Source organism: Staurois parvus, unplaced genomic scaffold, assembly GCF_062004578.1.
Source record: "Staurois parvus isolate SC_StPar_1 unplaced genomic scaffold, SC_StPar_1.0 ptg001328l, whole genome shotgun sequence".
Taxonomy (NCBI): domain Eukaryota; kingdom Metazoa; phylum Chordata; class Amphibia; order Anura; family Ranidae; genus Staurois; species Staurois parvus.
In genome coordinates this window covers 5,960,453-5,985,473 of record NW_028319124.1, presented here as the reverse complement: position 1 = coordinate 5,985,473, position 25,021 = coordinate 5,960,453, and the positions used below count along the sequence as shown (strand labels likewise).

Here is a 25,021-nt window from a genome sequence, read left to right as displayed (position 1 = left end):
TTTCAGCTTTCAGCGCTATCACACTTTGAATGACAATTGCGCAGTCATGCAACACTTTACCCATATGAATTTATTAGCATTTTTTTGAGACAGATAAAACTTTATTTTGGTGGTATTTATTCACCGCTGGGATTTTTATTTTTTTTGTTATATAAATGAAAAAGTCCAAAAAGTTTGAAAAAAGGTGTTTTTCTTATAAAATTTTGCAAATTAATAATCTTTCTTCATAAATCTTGGCCAAACTTTATTCAGTTATCTGAACATTTTGTATTATATTATCTATGTTTTGTTTTGTTTTTTTAACATACTGTCACCTTAGCACCATAGTGACACTATACTACTTGTGGGGGGTGAAGATTTTTTTTTTTTTTAACACTGATTGATTTTACACCCATAAAAGGTTGTAAAAGCAATCATTTCTCCTTCTCTCTGGCTGCATTCTTGTAAATGAAAAAGTCCAAAAATTTAGAAAAAAGTGTTTTTCTTATAAAATGTTGCAAATAAATAATATTTCATCATAAATCTTGGCCAAAATTTATTCCGTTATCTTTTTATTAAAAAAAATAAATACCCAAATTAGTTTATAACCAAAAATTATAATTTTTAAACATTTTTTTTTAAATTTTTTTTATTTTTTTACATACTGTCCCCCTAGCAGTACAGTGTCACCATGGTGACACTGTACTACTTGTGGGGGGTGATGAAGATTTTTTTTTTTTTACACCCATAAAGGCTGTAAAAGCAATCATATCTCCTTCTCTCTGGCTGCATTCTTGCAGCCATTGAGAACTACTGTCACATGATACAAGGCTGTTGTAAATAGGCTTGTACCACGTGATCTCTGTGATCATTCACAGATTTCACACGTAATAAGCAATGATGTCAGAAGTGACATCTTGCTTACTACTCTGCATGTGATCACTGATTGGCCAATCAGTGATCACATGATCAAGGACCTCGCACAGAGGTCCCGTATGATTATCGGTGTTTCACTATTTCAGGAGGACACAGCGGGCACCGGATCGCGGTGCTGCGCGCTCCCAGGGAGTGCGCACAAGCAGGTGGCAGGGAGGCCGTTTATAAATGGCCACCCGACCCTGCACTGCCACCGTCCGGCCATTTATATACAACAGCCAGACGGGAGATGGTTAAAAAAGGGAAAAAAGTGTTTTAAATGTTTTTATATCTATACACAAATGTTTTGCCTTTAATTTCTATTTTAAACTGAATGGGTTGTTTTACAAAATGAACTTTACATAAACTTTAAGGCCTCATGCACACAGCACGTTTATACAGCTGCTCCTAGAGGCATCTGGCTTTTTTTTTCCTGCCTCTAAACTCCCCTGCATGTTAAGCAGGCCATAGATGGGTCGAAAATCGGGCGAAAATTCGTCCGAAAGAATAATCGGCCGAATTTCGGATCGTTAGTGGGTGAATTGGTCAGCCGTTTTTTGTGATTTTGACACTTTTTTAAATTGGTCATGTTGGAAAAAAAACGGCCGATTTTGTCCATCGGCCGATTTTCACTGCAATGATGGGCAAATAGGCCGATCATTTTACCGATTAAAAACATGCGCATGAGCCATGACCTGCAAGAAAAGAAGAAAAAGAAGATGAAGACAAAGAAAAAGAAGAACATCTGTATCTATTTGTAATTATTTTGGATACAGATGTTTCTATTCGGATACAAATAGATACAATGTTGCAATCGCAATACTTTTAAATGTCAAATATAATAGCGGTGTCCCTGCAGAGAGCTCCGCTATTATGTTTGACATTTAAAAGTATTACGGTTGCAACATTGTATCTATTTGTATCCGAATAGAAACATCTGTATCCGAAATGGATACAAATAGATACAGTGTTGCAACTTTGCTATACTTTTAAATGTCAAATATAATAGTGGAGCTCTCTGCAGGGACACCGCTATTATATTTGCCGGCCGTAGACGGGACGAAAATCAGCCAATTTTTTTTAACAATGGTGGTAACGTCGGCCGACTGAACCGATTTTTCGTTTTTAAAAAAAAAAAATGGACGGTTTTCTCCCTGTCTATGGCCTGCTTTAGCCTATGTGTCCAAGCACACATAAACTTTAAGAGGTGTCTATTGGCAGGAAAAAAAACACTGCCAGTGTGTCCAAGAGCAGCAGAGGTTTTGCAGAAAAAAAGTCTCACGCCTCTAAACACGTATTAATGCTAGGTACATTTACCACATGAGTGTTAATTCATATCAATGGCCAGGATAAATGATTTATTCTGGCCAAAGAAATGAATTAATGACCCAACTCTTGACATGGCTACATGCATTCCACAATTTTACAAGCTTCAGGCTGCTGCCAAGAGGGAAGGCTTCTAGGAGAGTTAAGAAAACATCCATGCGACTTAAAGCTAAATACAGGTGTATCTCGGTTTACGAACTCCTCGTCTAATGTCATTTTCAGTTTACGAATGAAAATCCATTGAAAATAATGCCTCAGTTTACAAGTTTTTTATGAATTTTCTACGCAATACGAAGTGCATGTCGGAGCCGATTTTTAAATGCAATTGCTGCCTTTTTTTTTCTTCACTATAGCTCACAGAATTAGCTGTCACTTTCCCCGGATACTTTGTTTCTTTTATCTTGGGAAACAAACTAAAAGAAAACATTGTTTCTTTTAACTCAGAGAAATAAACTAAAAGGAAACTTTCTTTTATCTGGGGGGAAAGTGACAGCTAACTCTGTGAGCTATAGTGAAGAAAAAAAAAAGCTGGTAATTACATTTAAAAACCGGCACTGACCTATAGTGACAGCGACTTTTTTTTCACTTATTTCTGACCATTGGAACGGATTAATTGGTTTTCAATACATTCCTATGGGAAATCGAGTATCAGTTTACAAATTTTTCGCAATACGAAATGTCCCAGAGAAAACATCAAATTCGTAAACACCTGTATATCCTATTAACAACTTTACCTCTGTTGTAAGGTTAGGTAATATTTAAATCATTAAAAAGATGTAAAAAGAATATTCTCTGTACCTGCTCTTTTTAAAGCAGTTTTTTCCACCCCCAAGTTAAAAAGTGCAATCGTAATTTAAAAATAGTGTTTGCACTAGAATTGAACTATGGGGCACATTTACAAAGCTGTTAAATGTGAATTTAACCAAAAATTCACTGGTGATTGATCAAATCCTTAGCAAAAACACATGAACATGGAAGTTTTACTTGCAGTGAATGCCTGATGAATGTCTGAATAACTGATTTATAAGAATGCCCCTTTGTGTGCTGTGGCTTTTTAACCACTTCAAGTCCGGACACTTTCACCCCCTTCCTGTCCAGGCCAATTTTCAGCTTTCAGTGCTATCATACTTTGAATGACAATTGCGCGGTCATGCAACACTGTACCCATATGAATTTATTAGCATTTTTTTGAGACAGATAAAACTTTATTTTAGTGGGATTTTTATTTTGTTTTTGCTATATAAATAAAAAAGTCCAAAAAGTTTGAAAAAAAGGGTTTTTCTTATAAAATTTAGCAAATTATTCATCTTTCTTCATAAATCTTGGCCAAACTTTATTCAGTAATCTGAACATATTTTTTTTACATTTTTATTTTATTATATTATCTATGTTTTTTTTTTAACATACTGTCACCCTAGCAGTACAGTGTCACCATAGTGACACTGTACTACTTGTGGGGGGTGAAAATTTTTTTTTTTTTTTTTTGACCACTGATTGCTTTTACACCCATAAAGGCTGTAAAAGCAATCATTTCTCCTTCTCTCTGGCTGCATTCTTGCAGCCATTGAGAAATACTGTGTGAGCTGTGATTGGTCACAGCTTGTCACATGGTACAAGGCCGTTGTGAATAGCCTTGTACCATGTGACCTCTGTGATCATTCACAGATTTCACACGTAGTAAGCAAGGATGTCAGAAGTGATCACATGATCGGGACCTCACACAGAGGTCCCGTACAACGATCGGTGTTCCCAGAGAGCGAGCGCAAGCAGGGAAGCGGGGAGGACATTTACAAACTGCCACACGCCCCTGCACTGCTCCCGTCCGGCCATTCATATAAATGCGCCGGACGGAAAGTGGTTAAGGTGGTCTCCAGACTGCTGTGCAGGCGCAGCTGCAGGATCTATGATCGTCTACAACCTCCTAAATTCAGCTTTTCTGGCTGCACAGCTCAGAGGTCATAGACATTCCACACACCCTCATCATGTCATTATGATCCCATAGTTTTGAGACCATCACTGCACAGCACAATGGGGCCCCTCTTAGTTTAGTCATATAATCTTCCATCTGATTTGACTGACATTGCATTTAGTGAAAGTGGCAACAGGTGGCCAATAAAAGAGCAGGAGCGAGGCAGGCACAGGAAGGGATAAAACTCCCTATACGTTACCTATTTCCTGGAAATGAAGAACACACATCCTACAGAGAGAATCATCACATCACTTCACTAAAACAGTAGCACCACCTTAATCACCTCCCTGTAATGCTATGCAAGAGACTACGTAAGGTGGCATATGTATAATATGAAATATGGAAAATGAAACGCAAACACACATTAGCAAGTATGCCTGCATAGTTTAAAAAAATATATACTTTAGTGCCAGAACTATATATGTTGCCATTGTTGATGTCCTTCAGGAAATGCTTAAAGTGATACTAAAGCTGTTTTTTTTATTTAAAATAACAAACATCATTACCTGCTCTGTGCATACTTACCTGCTCAGATGAGGCTATTGTGAACATTCTGGATCAGAGAGGGCTCAGGTAAGAATTTGGGGGGGGGGGGGGGGGGCTACACACAGAAGGGTTTTTACCTTCATACATAGAATACATGAAGATAAAATGAGCCTTTAGAACCACTTTAACTGCCTGTCTTCAATACCGACTTGGTTAAGTCTGCTGCAAATGGACCCAGAGCTCCTGTTTTGCATATGCGTTCTGAGTAGGGGCAGACTGACCATTTGGAAACTTGGGCACTGCCTGAGGGCCCGGGGTCAGCAGGGGGCCCCATGAGATGCCCCTGGTACCTTTTTCATAGGCTTTTTGAGTTTGGGCAAGGACAAAGGGGCCTCATGATCCCCTATTGCCCGGGGACCCCATGAGTTGTCAGTCCGCCCCTGGTTCTGAGTCAACAATTCACAATACTAAAGGATTTGGATTGATGTGACAGCCAAGAAACTAGCAGTAGCAGGAAGAAAGGTCACCATTTGCAACCCAATTACATTTTAGGTTTTCTTTAAAGCGATATTAAAGGTTCGATTTAAAAAAAAAGATAACAAACATGTTTTACTTACCTGCCCTGTAGAATGGTTCTGCACAGAGCAGCCCTGATCCTCCTCTTCTCGGGTCTCCCGCCAGGACACCTGGGTCCTCCCCCTGATTGGTGCCCACAATAGCAAGCTGCTTGCTATAGGAGCACTGGTGCATGCTCGTTCCCGAGCCCTGCTCTATTCATGCAAAAGGCACATAGAGCTGCAGCTCAGCCCCACTCCAAGCTCTCTCCTCACTTGCTGTGATTGACAGCAGTGGGAGCCAATGAGGAGAGAGAAACCCAGGACAGCAGAGGCTACCAGGCACAACACTGGATCGAGATAAGACTCAGGTCAGTAATGGGGGGATGGGAGGGGAGCAGCACACAGGTTTTTTTTTGTTTTGTTTTTTTACCTTCCTGCACAAAGGAAAAGAAAAAACCTTCAGCCTTTACAACCACTTTAAAGTGACTCTGTTGCCAAATTAAAGTTGGCAGTAAAAAACCTGGTAAGAAAATATGAATATTTACCTCTCACACCAGCTGCACCAATGTGTAAAGCTCAACTGATGGGAAACCAGGGCTGAACCTTCTGCAGAAACTGAGACTTCTGAAAGTGTTGATCTACTGGCCCCAGTAGCGCTCAGTTGTTCCTTTAGTGAGCCCCCACATAACTACAGCATGCTGCAGTGCCAAGGCGGGATCACTAGAGAGACCACAGCGCACTGCAGGGATTTCTAATCAGAGGACTGCAGGCAGCTGGAGAGTTAAGTATTCATTTTATTTTCATATGTAGGTCTTTTTTCTGGCAGCTTTAGTTTGACAGCCAGTGAAAAAAAGCCCTGAAAAATACCCATTATTTCCAAGCCTGGGGGGAGCTCATAACTATCTCTCCTTCCTTCCACAATGCAATGCCAGATGCAAGTCACCTAGGAACCTCCTCAGGGCTCTAGAGGGTGAACAGAGTGGTGTGCAAGAATGGGGTGCAATAGGTTCCTGCATTATCATGACCGACATGAAACACAGGAAAGAACAGGCATACTCTCACATCTGTTCCAATAAATAAAATGAAAGTTCTACCTGCTCTTCCAAGATTGCAGTTACCTATGTCAGGCATATGATACAGAGCCAGCTTGTTTTGTGATTGGCAAAGCTACATCCCCGTTGTTAAAGCAAATGGGGTGTTGAAATGTATTGAGATAATCCCTACTGTCAGGGGGGAGGGGTGAAAGGGGGCATGTTATACTCCTGTATTCCAGGTGCCGGCCTCTTCAGTGTGGGTACCCGGCTGTGACAGCTTGCGGCTTCACAGCCGGGTGCCCACTGTGCATGCACGAGTAGCGCTGCGCTTCCTAAATGGCCCCGTCGTCTTCTTCTGGGACCTGTCACGTGTCCCACATGACTTCGGGGAGGGAGGGAGGGTAGGAGGACAACTTCAGCTTCCAATCGCCTTGGCCAGGGGTAGGCAACCTGCGGCTCTCTAGCTGTTGTGGAACTACATTTCCCATAAGGCATTGCAACGTTACAAAACTGATAGTTACAACTATGACTTGCAGAGGCAATATGGAACTTGTAGCCCTGCAACAGCTGGAGAGCCACAGGTTACCTACCCCTGGCATAGGCAATCGCAACGGAAGTGGGAACGGGTACCTGTCAAATTTGGGTACCCGTTCCCCCGCTTCCCAAAAGGTTCCAATCCTTAATGGGGAGCGCGGGACCAATCTTTAAAGCAAAACTTCCCCTTTTGAGTGGAACTCCGCTTTGTGTGTGAATGAAGCTTAAGAGTCTAGACTGCAGGGGAAAACCTCCCTCTATATATCCAAGTGGAAGTTTATTTCTAATTTTTTTTAGGCAAATTTGGATAACACCTACTTTATATTTGTTACATCTTCCAATTCACATAGGATAACTTGCAGAAATATTTAAAAATTCTGCTTACCTACCTAGCGCCCTAACACTCCTCCAAAACATTTGATGTCTATTTTTTTTCTCAGAGAATATATATCCCCCCCCAAAAGTACCCGATTCCGCTTTCTCAAATCCTGCCTAAGCAAAAATGACATCTGCTTGAACCCACCCTCTATGCTTGTCTATACTGTGCTGATAGATCTTTATAATCAAACTAGATGTACACACGTTCTATCTTACCAAATGGTTAAAGATCTTATGGTTCTGGTAGTACATTGTATGGTAATGCACTTTTACAAAAACTGTCCCCCAAATGCACATTGCAAGCTATTCTGAGCAATTTCAATGTAAAATCCTGCTACAAAGAAACAACTAGAAAGATAATATATTTTTTTTTTCCCAATACGCTGTGTGAATGGGAGATTTCTCAAACTTGACTGAAAATAAGAAAATACAATTTATTCAAATATGGCAAAACTAATATTTATACACTATATATGTGTGAGCAGTACAAGGTTGGTAAAGTAAGGCTGCTTTCACACTGATTAACTTTTCCTTCATTTTCGCGTTGGAGGGGAGAAAACCGCATGACCATTAAATCCTATGGAACGCTTCACACTGGTCAGTTGCGGGGCTGTTGCACATTTCATTATTAAAATGCAAGTTGCATTTTTGGTGTGGTTAGAAAAAAAAAAAATTCCATACCTGCCCATTGAAATGAATAGAAAACGCATAAAAAACATGGCAAACGCACACCCACATTGGTGGTTTTGGTGCATTTTTTGAGTCACGTGTCCTTTTTCACAAGTGCAAAAACATATATTTTTTTTTTTACAATGGAGCAGTGTGAAAGTATCCTAAGAGTAAGCCTGAAGAACATCTTTAACCACTAGCCTACAGGGCACTTATACCTCCTTCCTGCCCAGGCCAATTTCCAGCTTTCAGCGCTGTCGCACTTTGAATTACAATTGCGCGGTCAAGCAAAACTGTACCCATATGAAATTTTTATCATTTTATTGTGACAGAGCTTTATTTTGGTGGTATATAATCACCTCTCCACCTCTGTGTTTTTTATTTTTTCTTAAACAAACCAAAAATCACTGAAAATTTTGAAAAAAAAAAACTTTTTTTCGTAGTTTTTGTTATAAAATTTTGTAAATAAGTGATTTTTCTCCTTCGCTGATATGCGCTAATGAGGCTGCAGTGATGGGCACTGATAGGCTGCACTGATGGACATTGATGAGGAGGCACTGATGGGCAATGACAGGCATCACTGATGGGCACTGATAGGCAGCACTGACTGCACTGTTAGGCAGCACTGACAGACACTGAAAGGCAGCTCAGATGGGCACTGATATGTGGCATTGATGTGCACTGGTAGGCACTGAGATGTGGCATTGATGTGGCACTGATGGGCACAGGGACGAGGCACTGATAAGCACTGATGGACACTGACAGGTGGCACTGCTGGGGCTACACTGATCATCAGGGCACACTGACCATCAGTGTACATGTCCCCTCCGCGAAAAGCCGATTACCGACTCAGCATGACAGCTCGAGAGGAGAGAAATGCTGATAACCGGCATTTCCCTGTTTTTCCCTGTTTACATGTGATCAGCTGTGATTGGACACAGCTGATCACATAACTGAGCCGACATCTTCGGCTCTTTCCGTGATCGGTGATCCGCTGTGTCCAAGGAACACAGCGCACCGCCGATCGCCGCTCTCTGAGCCGCGCATGCATGGTGAGAACGAGAGAACCACCGTGCGTCCTCCATATTACTATATGGCGGGCGGGAGGTGGTTAAAGCTGAGCTCCTCCATCTCCCAGCATATCTTTTAAAGTGCAAAAAGTCAGTGACTAAAGCCTGGTATACACATTGAGGGTTTTTTTTTTCATTTAGCATGCTGTTAGTACAGCAATCGCTCCTGCTGTGCCTTCCTCTCCCACCAGAACACACTAATCACTGCACGCAGCCATTGGCTGTGAGTACTGATAGGATACTGGTTTTCCAGCATGTCCCTTCATCAAAAGCTAGTCCTCAGACCAGCTTCTATCGGAAGGACAACTGTACACATGGTCCAAATGTCAGCCGATTCCTGCTGAACCAGCCAATATTCAGGTCGTGTGTACCCAGCTTGTGTAAAGCTTGAATGAGAAAGAATTATGCCTAGTCAAGTGTATTATACATTTAATGCACTGATAATAAACACCTGGAAGTGAGGGCCTTTGTCACAGTGAGTGATAACATGTACATAAATACTTCAAACCTTTATCTTTTATGTATCTCAAAGCTAGAGATGGGATTGGATACATCATCCCTTCAATCTTTTAAGTGTAAGTATCATAAATGACATACCAATGTATCATGCATGAAAAACATGTCAATTCAGGCAATTTCAATGTAACATCCCATACCCTCAATAATTACACCAGACAAAAGGTGTGGTAAATAGCTCTGTTGACACACTTATCTACTTTTCAGTTCTTGCCATCTGCACATTGAGATCGTGAAAGAGCAAACCAGCAGAAGCTCACATGACCTCAGCAGCCCAACACATGACTAAACTTGTAAAGAAGCTGTTCATTTGTACAGTATAAGCCACTCACTCCATGTGTTCACATATCATCCCCCTGTACATGCTTGTTCACTTATTTTTGAAAAGTAAATAAGGCAATCCTTTGGGAATCTGAGGCCATGTTTCTGGTGTAGTGTCCAGCCCAACCCCCATCCCACCAGTTTCCTGTTCCTTGTATACTGAACCTCTACTATCAGCATGAATCATGTCTAACTAATTTTCCTGACACCAAGAGAAAAATGGTGACAGGGGAGTGCACAGCTTGTGGTCGACAGCCTCAGCTCTGGTCCTGTGAGCTGTGTCTCTTTCCCTCCAATCAACTCTCAGAGCTCTCACTGATGTAGCTTCAGCTCTCTGCTCCCTGCTTTTCAGAGCTGAGAGATTCTGTGTACATTTTTGTATTTTAATTAGATGTAGGGTAAAGACTGTACAACTTATGTAGGAGGATTTGTTTCATCTCTGTGTATCACCTGAGGCCAGTCACTTCACTGGGTGTATATATAAGGGTTTAGAGCCACTTTAAACTATACCAGTGAAAGCCAGTCAGCTTCCCTCCAATTGTGAGCTTACAGATGCCAAAGCATTAAAGGCAAGTCATGCTGGTACCTGTAGTCTCACAGCAGCTGAACGAATCACATTGGTTCAGTATATATGCATACCTGCAGCTACAAGAAGAATAACTACCATTTAAAAAGGTAGTTGTTGTGACATTGTCCACAAAGACAAAACAAGGTAGGCATGACATGCAAGAGACATCAGGTGCAAAAGAGGACAGAAAAGCCAGAAGATTTGAAGTCCAACTGCAGACAGGATTACTTTCACAGGTTTTCAAGAATTCTTGTTCCTCAGGTGGGCCTTGCTGTCAAGCAGGCATACCTCTAAGTCCCACCACTTAGTAGTTTACTGCAGGACCTAAACTTCCTTTGGCATGGCCTTTCTGATTGCTCTGCATTTAAGCATTTCAAGTCTCATTGACCCCAGAGCTGCAGTCAGTCTCATCTCCACTTCTTTCTCCTCCTGGCCATTCACGAAACAGAGCCTGGGGCTGTGTTTTGTGAATGGTAAGCAGGAGTGGGGGGCAGAGATGCAACTGTATCACTTGGATGTAGGAGGCTTGCAATGCTTACATCGGGGGCAGCCTGGAAGTACAGCAAAAGCATGACTTTCTTTGGCATGTACACAACTGATCTGCACACACTTGTGAACATTTGGAATGCTTACATACAGTTTTCATGGCTATTAAAGGCCTTTAAGAATCAGTCATGTAACATTTTACCATTTGCATCCAGAAGCTGTCATTATTGCTTTGTACACAAACAAGAACATTTAACATTTATCACATATATTGCTGCAAAAGTCCTGAACGATGCAAAGCAAAAAAAGAGTTGGTTTAAAAAGGTGCACCTTATAGGCCAGATGCACATCTATACACATGTTTATTGGGGTTGCTCCCATTGAAGTGTTTCTGAACCCAAAATCAAAACAAGCCTAAAAGGACTAGCTAATTTTCATTTTTTTCTGGGTTTAGATATGCTTCAATTCTACTGGGCCACAAATGTGCATCCACATAGTAAACATCACACACTGCACTGGGTGTCACAATTTCCATCTTTTCCAACCAAAGAATGCTTTACATTCATTGAGAAAATGCCAAGGGTTCTCTGAATGGTGTCCATGTCAAGGAGCTACCTCCCGTGTTCACTACGCAGCAGGTCAGCTGCACACCACAGGTCAGTATTTTCCAGGATCTCCCAGGTATGACCAATGCAATCTTCCATTGGTCCAAGCTACATTAATGTAACTATGCAAAAATATGCATACCTAACCTTCAGCTTTAAAAAAGGTTTTGCCTTTAGGTATATTAACCAGCCTCGCTAAATTATAAAATTGGCTTTCAGTAATTTTTAGTTTACATTCACATACATGGACTGCTAAATGCTGAAGTGCAGATTTCTTGCTGCTTATTGTTTATGTGTATTAGAGTGCCATGAATGGCTAATGCACCACAACTGTGTTAAAGCAAAAAAAAAAAAAAAGAAAAGAAAAAAAAACAAACAAACACTGAAATTAAGATATCATGCATGCAAAGATTTGCATCCAGTCCTATGTTAATCAAAACTTATGCAATAGTTTGTATTGTGCCAACGAGAAGAAGGAATGGGGGACATTAAACATGCTTTTGTAAAGGTGCACCTATGCTCTACAGCAGCCGCTTTCAACCAGGGATCAATCATCCTGAGGATACTAGGGGGTTCCCTGAACAGTAAGTAATGGTGAACTGATCTCCCACCTTCACTGGACAGAAGTCAAATATTAGAGGACACCGCAATGTTTACTGCTTTTCTTTTCTGCTAATATTTTCTTTTCAAGATTATTAGGCCTCATATGTAACACAGAATCCATCAAATCTGCATCTAGGAACTAGTGCAGAAAATGTGAGCCTAAACAAAGGGGAGAAATACACCAAAATAATTTTTAAAATTTTGAACGCATACAAGTCTTTATGCATCTATATGCACGTATTTTACTGAGCAGGACGCAGGAACTTTTCTCCTAGAAAACATATCCGTAACATCAGTAAAATGTTTATGCCCGTATGAATTTAATTATTTTCAGTAAGGCCGGAAGTTTTATTAAAAACTATCTACAAGTTAATAGTCGCAATAATGTACCGTGAGCTGTAGGTATTCATTTTTAGCAAGGGTTCCTGGAGACCTGAAAATTATTTTAATGTTTCCTCTGGGGTAAAAACGTTGATAAAGGCTGCTCTATAAATATAGAAAAACATTGAAAAGGGTTAAAAACAAAAAAAAGTTAAAAGATCAGAACTATAGCTTAGCTTTATTTCGTGCATAGAAAAGAAGAAAAGGGGGTGGAAAAAGACAAATAAAAATTAAAAACAAAATAAAATTTAAAAAAATGTCCCTTTTAGTTTAGCTTTATTTAGAACAGAAGAAAGAGTAAGTATAACAAAAATAAATATTTGATCAGCAAGAGAACATTAGCATAAGACCGATTACAAGCCAAATTGCATATTAAACAAATTATATGAAGCAAGCTCAGCTCAAGCAGGACTATCTGAACTCCCTACACCACAAAACATCAATACATAAAAAATAAGTAAGGTGTTACATTTTTGTAACATAATACAACAAAGGAACACATCTGCAAATCACATTAAAGCAGATACAGCAGAACTCACTATCTCTTCCTCAGGGGGATCCAGTTTTTGAATCTTGTTGGGTTGTGGTTCCTCCACCTTCACCTCCTCACGGTGGTGATGGTGATGGTGGTGATGGTGCTTGCTGCTCTTCTTTCTTTTCTCCTTCCTTTCCCGCCTTCTTTCATGCTTTTTCCGGTTGATTTCACTGGCTTGGAATTCGTGAAGGAGATCCCCACATAGTGAGGATTCAAACATCTCCCGACCATTCTGAATTGTCTTTGTAATTCTTAACTTGATCTCTGGGGAGCCAGTCTTTTTTGGAGTAAAAGTGGTTGAGGAAGGAGGGGGCTGAAGAATTGTTGGAGGGGAGGTGGGTTGAGGAGGAGAAGATTTAATTACCCCCTCATTAGGCCGCATAGCGGCAGTCTCCAAATGGTGGTAATACTCCAGGGTACTGAAGTTTCTGCTGCCATACCCATTGGCTGAGCCATTAGGGAACTGAGAATATGCCTGGTATTTGATCTGTGAGTCATATCCCAGAGAGGACTGATAGCCATTGGTGAGGGGTGGCAAGTCCTCGGTGGTAGGTGTGTGGTACTGAAAGTCCGGCTGCAGGCCAGAATCATAGGGCGTATGACCGCCCTCGTCAGCCTGATCGCTGCTGTTGGCATCATCCTGCCGGTTGTTGGCTGAGTCGATGAGTTGAGGGGGTTGCTGGATTGTGTTTCCCATGATCCCTTGCATGAAAGAGAAGGAGAAATCCATTGTCGTGCTCAGGCATCATCAGCTTTCCCTTTCTCTCATAGGGCCTGGAGAGACAAAAATGAATAAAAGTTCAATCTTTACAAAAAAAAAATCATCACAGCGTTTATTACTTCATTGTCATATTTTGCTGTGTGTCAAACCATTCACCACCAATATGAATAATCAGCATCATGAGCTGCCACCTAATGCTGCAGCCAATGCTAATGCTACCTATGTGAAGGCTGGCCATAGAAGGAACTTTTTTTTCCTTCAGCTAGCCACACTGGTCTTACGCATAGGATCGGTGGATTAGGCAAGTATATCTCCGCTTAACGATCCCCTAGAAAAAAAGAGCATTTAACCCATAAAATGCAGGCACAGCCCAACAGCATGGGAAAATAACATTTCTGCCCAGAGTTGTTCTTTGTTTTTTTTTTTAACCTATGAAAAGTTTGAGGCTTTTACAATTGTTCACATTTCCAGTGGGGATTTTTCCCCTCACTTCCTGTCCTGGTGATAAAACTGTCAGACAGGAAATTAGGGTAAACCTGAAACAAAAACATACAGAAGAAAAAAAACCAAAAACTCTTTAGTGGAATAATAGCAGCTTTTCACAGTTATGCATTCCAGTTGTAGATTTTCTCATATTTTCTTCCTGATAAAAAGGCGGTCACCAGAAGAGGAGGTGAAGAAAGGAAGAGTTTTGACAGCCAAAAATATCTGAGGTTCTAACCCTTACCCACTATCCAAAACTTTACAAAGAAAAAAAAAAAAATTTAGCTAGAATTACACTTTAAAGTCAAACTTATTCTAGCTGATAACAGCAGTATAAGCAGTAGGAAGATCAGCTGAGGAACTTCAGGTCTCAGGCACAACCCAGCAATAACAGTACCCATTTTAAACAAATTATTCATAAATGTAACCCTATGTGATTATAAATGCTATTTAAAAAAAAAAAAAAAAACACAACAGGTTAATACTTACCTGCTCCAGAGCGACCCTGATCCTCCTCTTCTTGCGCCCCACCCCCACCCCTAGCGTGCTTGGCTCCTCTTAGAAGTGTACCTACAGTAGCACACCTGCGGGATTGATCCTGAGCCACGCTGCCTGCGTCTAGACACCTCTATGTCACAGGATTTGACAGACAGCAGCAGGAGCCAATGGTTCCCGCTGCTCTCAGCCAGGCATGTGAGAGAGGGGCGAAGAGGAGAGATGCTACAGATGGGCATAGAGCTGGGACAAGCAAGGGATCAGGTAAGTATAGGGGGAAGGGTATTTAAGCTTTAGAATCACTTAAATGACAGCCAAAGTTTGCATCAGATCCTTGCTCAGGAGCCTCAGTACCTAGCATATACAAACAAGGAGTGGTTATTTTCCCCCTACTATCCTACCCATAGGAATATGGCCTCTTTCAGATTTAGCAGACTGTCATGATCAGCCAGGGGATTGGGTATCCATACACAGATCCACTTCTCATCAAAGAGGAGGTGGATGACACATCCATGTCTGCTCAGTTTATGCAGAGCGGACATGGACAGAGGTAGCTCTGTTCTATGAGCAGCCAGGTGTAAACGGACTCTGCTGTCCGTTTAAACCTGACTACCTTCCGATTCAATCTGCCTAAAACGGAACATCGGATCCCCTTCCGGGTTTTTTCTTTTTATCTAGTAGATCAGATTTTACCCAGAGGTAGGCAGGTGTAAAAGGACATGAGCCCATTTACTCCGGTCTGTCCATAGGGGTGAATGGACCATCCGATCAGGTCTGCCTGAAAAACTGATAAGCGGACCTAATCGGACCCACCATTTGAAAGGGGCTTAAACCAGTCTGGACTACCAATTCAGTACTAAACCAAGAAATTCTGCATATATGGATCAGATCTAGGACCTCTAAAAGATATTTAGAAATAATGCCTGAAACCAAAAATGCTTAAACATACTAACAGCAGTAATATCCATTTTGGAGTGTGTGATGTCATCAGCCCTCTGCAGCCAGAGGAAGCGGTGTATTCATTCACAGAATACATAGCTTCCTATGAATGGTTGAGCAGCTCTACTCAATTTTATTCTGTGAGCGGAATGGGAATTTGTCAAGCTGCCGGATCACAGTGCTGGCTACATACAGTTCATACAGCATACACAGCCACTGCAACGGTTAGTGAAGCTCATGTACTCTTTTTTTCAAGTTACAAGCTGCAACTGACTATAATCAAATGTGAGCAGGCCCAAATGAAAACCCTGGATTTTGGATGAGGAGCATTTTGAGCATCAAGATACAAACTGCTCAGTTGTAAATGGGGTGTAAGGTATAACAGCAGCATCTGCTCCGCATGACAGGTCGGTTTTAAAAATTCTTGGTCCTCAAGTTTATACTTTATTTGTTTTATTTTAAAATTCCTAAAGTTAATTTTACTAATGGAAACTAAAGGCCTGGTACAAATAGTCATGCATTGTACATTTCTCTGTTTGCAGACATTTTCTCGGTGTGCTTTAGCTTCCTCCAACACATGTAGGTAGAGGAACTGGCTTCTGACCACTCTGGTCTTTGGGTCAATTTAAACATCTCAGCTTAAAAACACACAATTTTAGTTATTACATTGTAGTACATATTTTACGTGTTATGCGTTTTTACATACATCTTGCAGATTTGCAGTGTTGGTCATTTATTTTTACATATGGTTTCACTATTCTTATGGATAAAAAAAAACAAAAAAACGCAGTTTTGAAAGTATTGATTACTGTAACTGCCATAGCCATCCCTTCCCCTTTTGCCTTGCCAAGAAGGCGCATAAACAATACCGTTCTCTCCCCTGTCAGCTCCTGCACACTGCTTTGCATGGCTGTGCATAGCACAGCCATGCAAAGCATTGTGCTTACAGTGAAGCACAAACACAGCCCCACAGTAAAACACACACAGCACACAGTAAACCCTTTGATCGCCCACATGTTAACCCATTCCTGCCCAGTGCCATTAATACAGTGTCAATGTTTTTTTATTAGCACAGATTACTGTATTGGTGTCACTGGGGATGTGACACCAAGTCAGTTCCCCCCAGTGTCAGAATGCCCGCCGCAGTCCTGCTATAAGTCGCTGATCGCCGCCATTACTAGTAAAAATTTAAAAAAAAAAAAAAAAAACAGTATATATACACACCTCCCTTTGTAAATGCTATAAATTTCACGTAAAACCAAATAATTTACAGGTATTGGGATTTTTTTTTTTTCAGCAAGACGTGTAGCAGAATACATCGTGGCCTAAATTTATGACGAACTTTGATTTCTTACATTTTTTTACTGGGCATGTTTAATAGCAAAAAGTAAAAAATATTGTTTTTTTCTCAAAATTGTCAGTTTTTTTGTTTTTTTTTTTAATAGCGCAAAAGATAAAAAAAAAAAAAAAAATGCACAGGCGATCAAATACCACCGAAAGAAAGCTCTATTCGTGGGAAAAAAAGGCCATAAATTTCATTTGGGTGCGGTGTGGCATGACTGCACAATTGTCAGTTAAAGTACTGCAGCATCATAACGCAAAAAATGGCCTGGTCAGGAAGGGGGGTAAATCCTCAGAAGTCCAACCAGCATAATGGCTGTCAACAAAAAGTAATTGTTCAAAGATTATCAAATTTCAAATCTGCTGCTTAATCCATGACATTGTTTCTGAACCACATTCATCTATCTTACTGCTTCACAGTTTTAATACTTCTCCAGCATAATATTATGATTCTACTTCAACTTTCAGGGGTTATTCCACATGCAAAAAGTGGAGAAATCAATAGCAACTAATCAAAACAAGTTTTCCTTAGGGCTCATTCACATCATATCCAATTAGCTGCATTGATCATAAACAACTGTTTTGAACGAAGCAACAATGATTTAAACACTTCCGGGTTCAAATCCTACACTTCCAACCTGGTAAGCATCTATCCAAGCAGATCTGTGCTAGGTTAGATGCTATGAAAGGCAGAGGAGACACTGGGGTCTATTAAACCCCAAACATCTCCATAAAAAGTACCTGGCACTTGCCCAATGCTATCACATCGGAGGTTACCCTTTGTAATAGTAATAAAGTAAAAATGAGCTAAAAAAAAAGTAAAAAAATAAATAAGTAAATAAAATGGTTTAGAATTTGTGGCCGTAATCCCATTTGCTCCACACACAACCACAGGCCCAGGGTGCACACGTATATGTAAACTGCAGTCTCACCACACCATGAACATCAAAGTAAGAAGAACAATAATTCTAGGACAAGAGATCCTGGTTAACGACAGGGGTGTGGACATTTTTGAAAAAACTACTTGTCCAGGGACTAAATCGGGGCCCCAATCTACTTGTCCCTCAAAACAATCTACTTGTTCACATACAAGAAAAAAAAAAAAACACTTTAAAACTAAAACCGTATTTAAATCAGAGGTGATTTTAGGAATGTCTGGGGCTTTTAAAAACAAAAGAGGCTTTATGGCAACTTAAATGTGTAATATTTTTACCATTGCACTGTTTATCTCCTCCTCCCCTCCCTGCCTGTCTCCAGCACCATACCCGGGGACTAGCAAGGAGGAGAGAGACCTTGCAGTGTAATGAGCACTGATTGGCTACTCCTCCGGAAAGGGTGGAGCAGTGCTTATAGTTTATCCCTTTCGCTGCCAGAACCATTTTTGCATTATTTGCACAAGTTTAAAAAAAATTCATTTTGGGCCTGAGGATTACACAAAACCTCCAAATAAGATATATTTTCTGAAAGCAGAGATGCTAGAGAATAAAATATAGTGGTAATTCCAATTTTTTATGTTGCATGATTTTACCGCAAAATTTTACTAAATACAAGTAAGTTATTTTTAGGGCACAAAAAAGCAATAAATGACCCTATTTTTTGTAAAATATAAAAGATGAGGTTTTACCGAGTAAATAGATATTCAACTTGTCAAACTTTAAATTTACGTGCGCTCGTGAAATGGCAACGAACTTCAGTCCCCTATATTTTCTATAGGTCGACACATTTAAAGCTCCTTATAGGTCACCAGTTTAGTGTTACGAAGGAGTTCCGGTGCTAGAACTATTGCTCTCATTCTGGCATTCGCGGCGATATGTAACATGTATCGCCATCAACGTTTTCATGCGTTTTTCATGAATTCAACATCGCTGATCATCAAAAAGATAATCGTTTTACTCTACAGGGCTTCTGCTTTTAGAATGACAAAGAATGAGAATGGCAGGAGAGGAGCAATGTATTCAGTGACTGGCTGTCACTATATCAGTCCCGGTTTTTAAATTTAATTACAGGCTTTTTTTTTTCCTTCACTTTAGCTCACAGAATTAGTTGTCACTTTTCCCCCAGCTAAAAGAAACAAAGTTTCGTTTTAGTTCATTTCCCCAAGTTAAAAGAAACAGTTTCCTTTTAGTTCATTTCCTGAGATAATAGAAACAAAGTTTCCTTTAGCTCCAGGGAAACAGTTATTCTGTGAGCTATAGCGAAGAAAAAAAAAAAAAGCAGGCAATTGCGGCACTAACATATAGTGACAGCCATGAGGGAGCCTCTCTGTATACACTGCTCCTCTCCTGTCCCCTATTTGATAGCAATAAAATCAGCAGTTAAAGAAAAAAAAAAATATATATATATATATATATATATATATATATATATATATATATATATATATATATATATATATATATATATATATATACACACATATATATATATATATATATACACACATATATATATATATATATATACACATATATATACATACATACACACATGAAAGTATGAAAAAAAAATTGGAGCCTCCCCACCCCCACATAAGCAGACATTTCGGTCTTGGTTCGGTTTTCAGCCACATGCATTCTGAATTTTTGGTATCGGTTTCCGCACCAGAATTTTAATTTCGGTGCACCACTAATAGAAACCGGCCGATATTCAGCCTGTTTGTATGGCAGCTGGTCCAGAAGACCAAAGTGAAGGGGCACGACCGAAAAAAGTCTGCCGATCGGCTCCCGATCAGCACTCTCAGCCAAAGGCCAATCTCATGTGAACAGACATTAAACCCGGCCGGAAAAGCTGCCGTAGAGGATTTCCCAGCCCATCAAACAGAAGAGTAAGGCCTCTGGAAAGAGCTCTGGCCATAACAACCCACCCAAAGGTCCCCCAAGATGTTCAGTCATGGGTTTAGCCCAAACCAAAAGAGATTGGCCAGCCCCCATCACAGCAAAAGAAAACTGCATGGCTGCCAATACACCTTAATTGGGACACCTTAAAGAGGGCTTCAAACCTATTGTCACACAGGAATTGTCAGGGTCTTGTTGTGACAGGAGACTGCAGAATCCACTGCAGGGATTGCCCACAATTTGCTGAAGCGCTCCATGGGATATTGCTGAGCAAACCATTTTGGGTAATAATCTTTTCTGGATAATCCCAACCTTTGTAAACCCCCGCCTGTGTGTGAGGAGGAAGACTTTTGGAGATTGTGGAGTTTTCCAAGATCCCAGACCAGAGACCTTAAACAAGGATTGACTCTGATTGCTGCAATTTCAAATTGATACTCATTCTGTGAGGACATCAATAGAAGAAGGCTGGAGAGATGCCAGAAGACTAGGCATCCTGCTGTTAGGATTCAGCTAAAGAAGACAATGCCTCATCTCCTGAATCCTCTTCCCCTTTGCAGTAGAGAAATCTTCCCTAGACACAAGAAGCAGAGGAATGTGCCCTGAAGGAGAAAGTTAAAATCCCGATGCAGCCAGGGATTAAGACCGAGAGCCAGCAAGAGAAGCAATGCTGACAGAGCTAACCAAAAGAACCTCCATACTCTTCCACCAACCCTCCCCATCCTCCCCTAAAGTGCTGAAGAAGTCTGTAGATCCCCACACCTTTGTCTAAGGTTGGCCATGTGCCTGCAATGTGACTTTTCCTTAAGAGGCACTCATGACCTAAACCCTTATACCAGATGACTTCCCAAAATGACCCACACAAGTGCATAACTGACTGCTGGGCAGACATGTATCAGAGTCCCTGCCAAAAGTGGGGATACAAGGGAAAAACAAGGCTCCAAACTAAAATGGCACCCAATCTGCCAGATTCCTCACATTGCTGCGAATGAGCAAGCAAATGTCAGCAGTCCCTTAATGGCAGCTGCTTTTCCCCAATGCCACCAAGGTTTGGAAAAAACAACATGCTGAGGCCCTGTTAATTTAACTCTTCAGATGCAAAGCAATAAGCTCCAAGATTCAGGTCAGTCTAAAGCATCAGTCAGGCATACCCACACTTCATCAGGGTCTGTCCTCCATCACGGCCCAGGAACTGTAGACTACCCCACCAGCCACTTATGCAATGCAAACTGCCTGCCAAAGCAAGCAACTTCCCTCATGACTCAAAAAGGTCAATAATAAGCAGCAAATTTAGACAGGCATTGCAAGAAAAACAGCAAATACTACTGCATCAAGACACTAAATGACAACTTGCTAGAAGAATTTAAGAAAAAAAACAAACAGTATCCAGAAATAAAATGTCACAGGGAAGACAGAGCGTTCATGCACATACACCTCTATCACCTAATGATAGTAACAAAAATAATGAAGGCATGCCAAGAGTTGGAGGTCCTTTGTCCTGTGATGTAAGAAATACCCTCTAAAACAACCTCTAACCAACCTCAAACTGCTTGTAACAGGAGGCAATTTATCCTCAAAGATAAAAATATTAATACATTTTATTTAAAGTCACCTTTCAGAACATCCAAGGCCACCTTACAAAGATGGCAACAGAACAGCAAAAAAAGTAAATAAATAAAATACATATACATTACATAAAACATTAATTACAGAACAAACCAATGTCAGACAGAGTATGCTAGTTTAAAGAGATGAGTTTTGAGACAAGATTTGAAAATGGGTAGAAAGCCAATGTTGCAGATGTCAGGGTGATCCAAAGTCAGGGGGCAGAGCGGCTAAAGGCTCTGAGTTCCTAGTAGTCAGGTGGCCTGACAGAACATTGAGGTAGATGAAAGATCAGACCAGACACTTTAAATGGTGTTCAACCCAAAACCAAAATTGTAATAGATTGCAGCTTACCAATCATTAGATGTGGTGGCTGCTTTCGTTTTTTTTTCCCCTCCTCTGTGTTCACCTGGTGATGTGACCAGTAAACACACCTCCTGTATTAGAGTGCCCCTATTCTGAGTGAAGGAGCTCAAGGGTACCTTTGGACAGCAATATTGTCAGTCTGTGGGTAGGGCAGTTTTAGATGTACAGTGGATATAAAATGTCTACACACCCGTTACAATGTCAGGTTTCTGTGATGTAAAAAAAGAGACAAAGATAAATCATTTCAGAAATTTTTTCACCTTTAATGTGACCTATAAACTGTACAACTCAGTTGAACAACAAACTGAAATCTTTTCAGAACTTTTTCCACCTTTAATGTAACCCATAAACTGTACAACTCAGTTGAACAAACTGAAATCTTTTAGGTGAAGGGAAGTAAAAATAAAAAACTAAAATAATATGGTTGCATAAGTGTGCACACCCTTAAACTAATCCTTTGTTGAAGCCCCTTTTGATTTGATTCCAGCACTCAGTCTTTTTGGGTATGAGTCTATCATCATGGCACATCTTGACTTGGAAATATTTGCCCGCTCTTCTTTGCAAAAACACTTAAAATCTGTCAGATTGTGAGGGCATCTCCTGTGCACAGCCCTCTTCAGATCACCCCACAGATTTTCGATCGGACTCAAGCCTGGGCTTTGGCTGGGCCATTCCAAAACTTGAATCTTCTTCTGGTAAAGCCATTCCTTTGTTGATTTGGATGTATGCATTGGGTGGTTGTCATGCTGAAAGCTGAAGTTTCTGTTCATGTTCAGCTAACAGGAGCCTGAAAATTTTGTGCCAATATTGACTGGTATTTGGAACTGTTCATGATTCCTTCCACCTTGACTAAGGTCCCAGTTCCAGCTGAAGAAAAGCAGCCTCAAAGCATGATTCTGCCATCGCCATGCTTCACTGTGGGTATGGTGTTCTTTTGGTGATGTGCAGTGTGGTTTTTGCACCAAACTTATCTTTTGGAATTATGGCCAAAAAATTCAACTTTGGTTTCATCAGATCTGATTATATTTTCCCACATGCTTTTGGGTGGCTTCAGAAGTGTTTTTGCAAAATGTAGCTGGGCTTGGATGTTTTTCTTCGTAAGAAAAGACTTCCGTCTTGCCACTCTACCCCATAGCCCAGCCATATGAAGAATACGGGAGATTGTTGTCACGTGTACCACACAGCCAGTACTTGCCAGATATTCCTGCAGCTCCTTTAATGTTGCTGTAGGCCTCTTGACAGCCCCCCAGACCAGTTTTCTTCTCGTCTTTTCATCTATTTTGGAGGAACGTCCAGTTCTTGGTAATGTCACTGTTGCTCCATATTTTCTCCACTTGATGATGACGGTCTTCACTGTGTTCCATGGTATATCTAATGCCTTGGAAATTATTTTGGACCCTTCTCCTGACTGATACCTTTTAACAATGAGATCCCTCTGATGCTTTTGAAACTCTCTGCGGACCATGAGTTTTGCTGTAGGATGCAACTAAGAAAATGTCAGGAAAGACCTACTAGAACAGCTGAACTTTATTTGGGGTTAATCAGAGCCACTTTAAATGATGGCCGGTGTGTACTGACTCCTATTTAACATGATTTTGAATGTGATTGCTTAATTCTGAACACAGCTACATCCCCAGTTATAAGAGGATGTGCACACTTATGCAACCACATTATTTTAGTTTCTAATGTTTACTACCCCCCCCCCCCCTTAAAAGATTTCAGTTTGTTTTTCAATTGAGTTGTACAGTTTAAAGGTCACATTAAGGGTGGAAAAAATTCTGAATTTATTTATCTTTGTGTAATTTTTTTACATCACAGAAACCTGACATTTTAACGGGTGTGTAGACTGTTTATATCCACTGTACTAGCAGATTGGATACACTAACCAATTAAAAACTGATTCCAACTCATACTGCAGTTACATTTACAGAAACTGTGTTTTTTCCTTTTAGAATAAAGGTTTTTCAGGAATAAATAAAGTTGGTCGTTGTCACATGTGCTTCATGCACACACACACATGGGGCTTTTGGAAGGAGAAATGCAACTTCAAAAACAAGCCTAAGCCAGGTTTTTGCGAACAAGTTTAGGCACGCCAAGAATGTTAATGTATTATGGCCACTGAAATGAAAAAACGCTCAAGTGCTAAATATGCCTAGTGCTTAGGCGCGTTAGGTGATTTTATGCTTAAGAGTTCCTCTCCTGAAAGCGACATTGGTGGGGGGGGGGGGATCTGCTGATAAATTCCTGGAAATGCCTATAGTGTGCATAGACAGATGGGCTTAAAAATAAACCCCAAATGCCTGTAAAATAGCGTTTTTGAGCTCACGTATGCATAAAGCCTAATGCAGGCCATGGATGGGTCGTTTATCGGCCGAATTTTCGTCCGCACGAAAAAATGGCCAATATTCACGCCGTTAGTGGGGCCAGCCCGCCGGCCGTTTTTCGCGGATCTTCTCATTTAGTTTTATCGGTCATGCTGGAAAATCCGCAAAAACCAGCCGTTTTTCGTGGACATTATTATTATTATACAGGATTTATATAGCACCAACAGTTTGCTCAGTGCTTTACAATATAACGGGAGACAATACAGCAACAATACAGTTCAATACAAGAGGGATTTGAGGGCCCTGCTCCTTGGAGCTTACAATCTAGGAGGGAGGGGCTAATGGTACAAAAGGTAATACCTGTGGGGGATGGACTGGTTGGAAGAGTAGAAGATTCCATTATTAGCTGAGGGCAGGACAAGCTTCACTGAAGAGATAGGTTTTCAGAGATCGCCTAAAGGTGAGCAGAGTCGACGATAGTCTGATAAATTGGGGTAGAGAGTTCCAGAGGATGGGGGAAGCTCTGGAGAAGTCCTGAAGACGAGCATGGGAGGAGGAGACAAGGGAGCTAGAGAGTAGGAGGTCTTGCGAGGAGCGGAGAGTACAGTTTGGGTGATATTTGGAGACAAGATTGGTGATGTAATTTGGGGCAGAGTTATAAATGGCTTTATACGTTATTGTTAGTGTTTTGAATTTTATCCGTTGGGCAATGGGAAGCCAGTGGAGGGATTGGCGGAGAGGGATGGCAGATATGGAATGGTTAGTAAGGTGGATAAGTCTGGCAGCAGCATTCATGATAGACTGAAGAGGGGATAGCCTGCGATGAGGTAGGCCAATGAGGAGGGAGTTACAATAATCAAGGTGAGATATAACAAGGGAGTAAATAAGTTGCTAAGTAGTTTCCGAGGTTAGGAACGGGCGTATCTTGGAGATGTTGCGGAGGTGAAGTCTACAAGATTTGGACAGTGATTGGAATTGGGGCTG

The 25,021-nt window shown here is 40.8% G+C and overlaps 1 protein-coding gene across 5 annotated transcripts in view; it reads right to left on the bottom strand.

Annotated features, from left to right (window-relative positions):
* NSD3 (nuclear receptor binding SET domain protein 3) overlaps positions 1-25,021 on the bottom strand; it is a 192,758-nt gene that overhangs the window by 148,518 nt on the left and 19,219 nt on the right. For all 5 annotated transcript variants that reach the window (XM_089661313.1, XM_089661314.1, XM_089661315.1 and 2 more), the window contains exon 2: positions 12,937-13,706. In XM_089661313.1, the coding sequence (XP_089517439.1) occupies positions 12,937-13,662 (726 nt within the window). In that variant the 5' untranslated portion in view covers positions 13,663-13,706. The remainder of the gene's footprint in view (positions 1-12,936; positions 13,707-25,021) is intronic.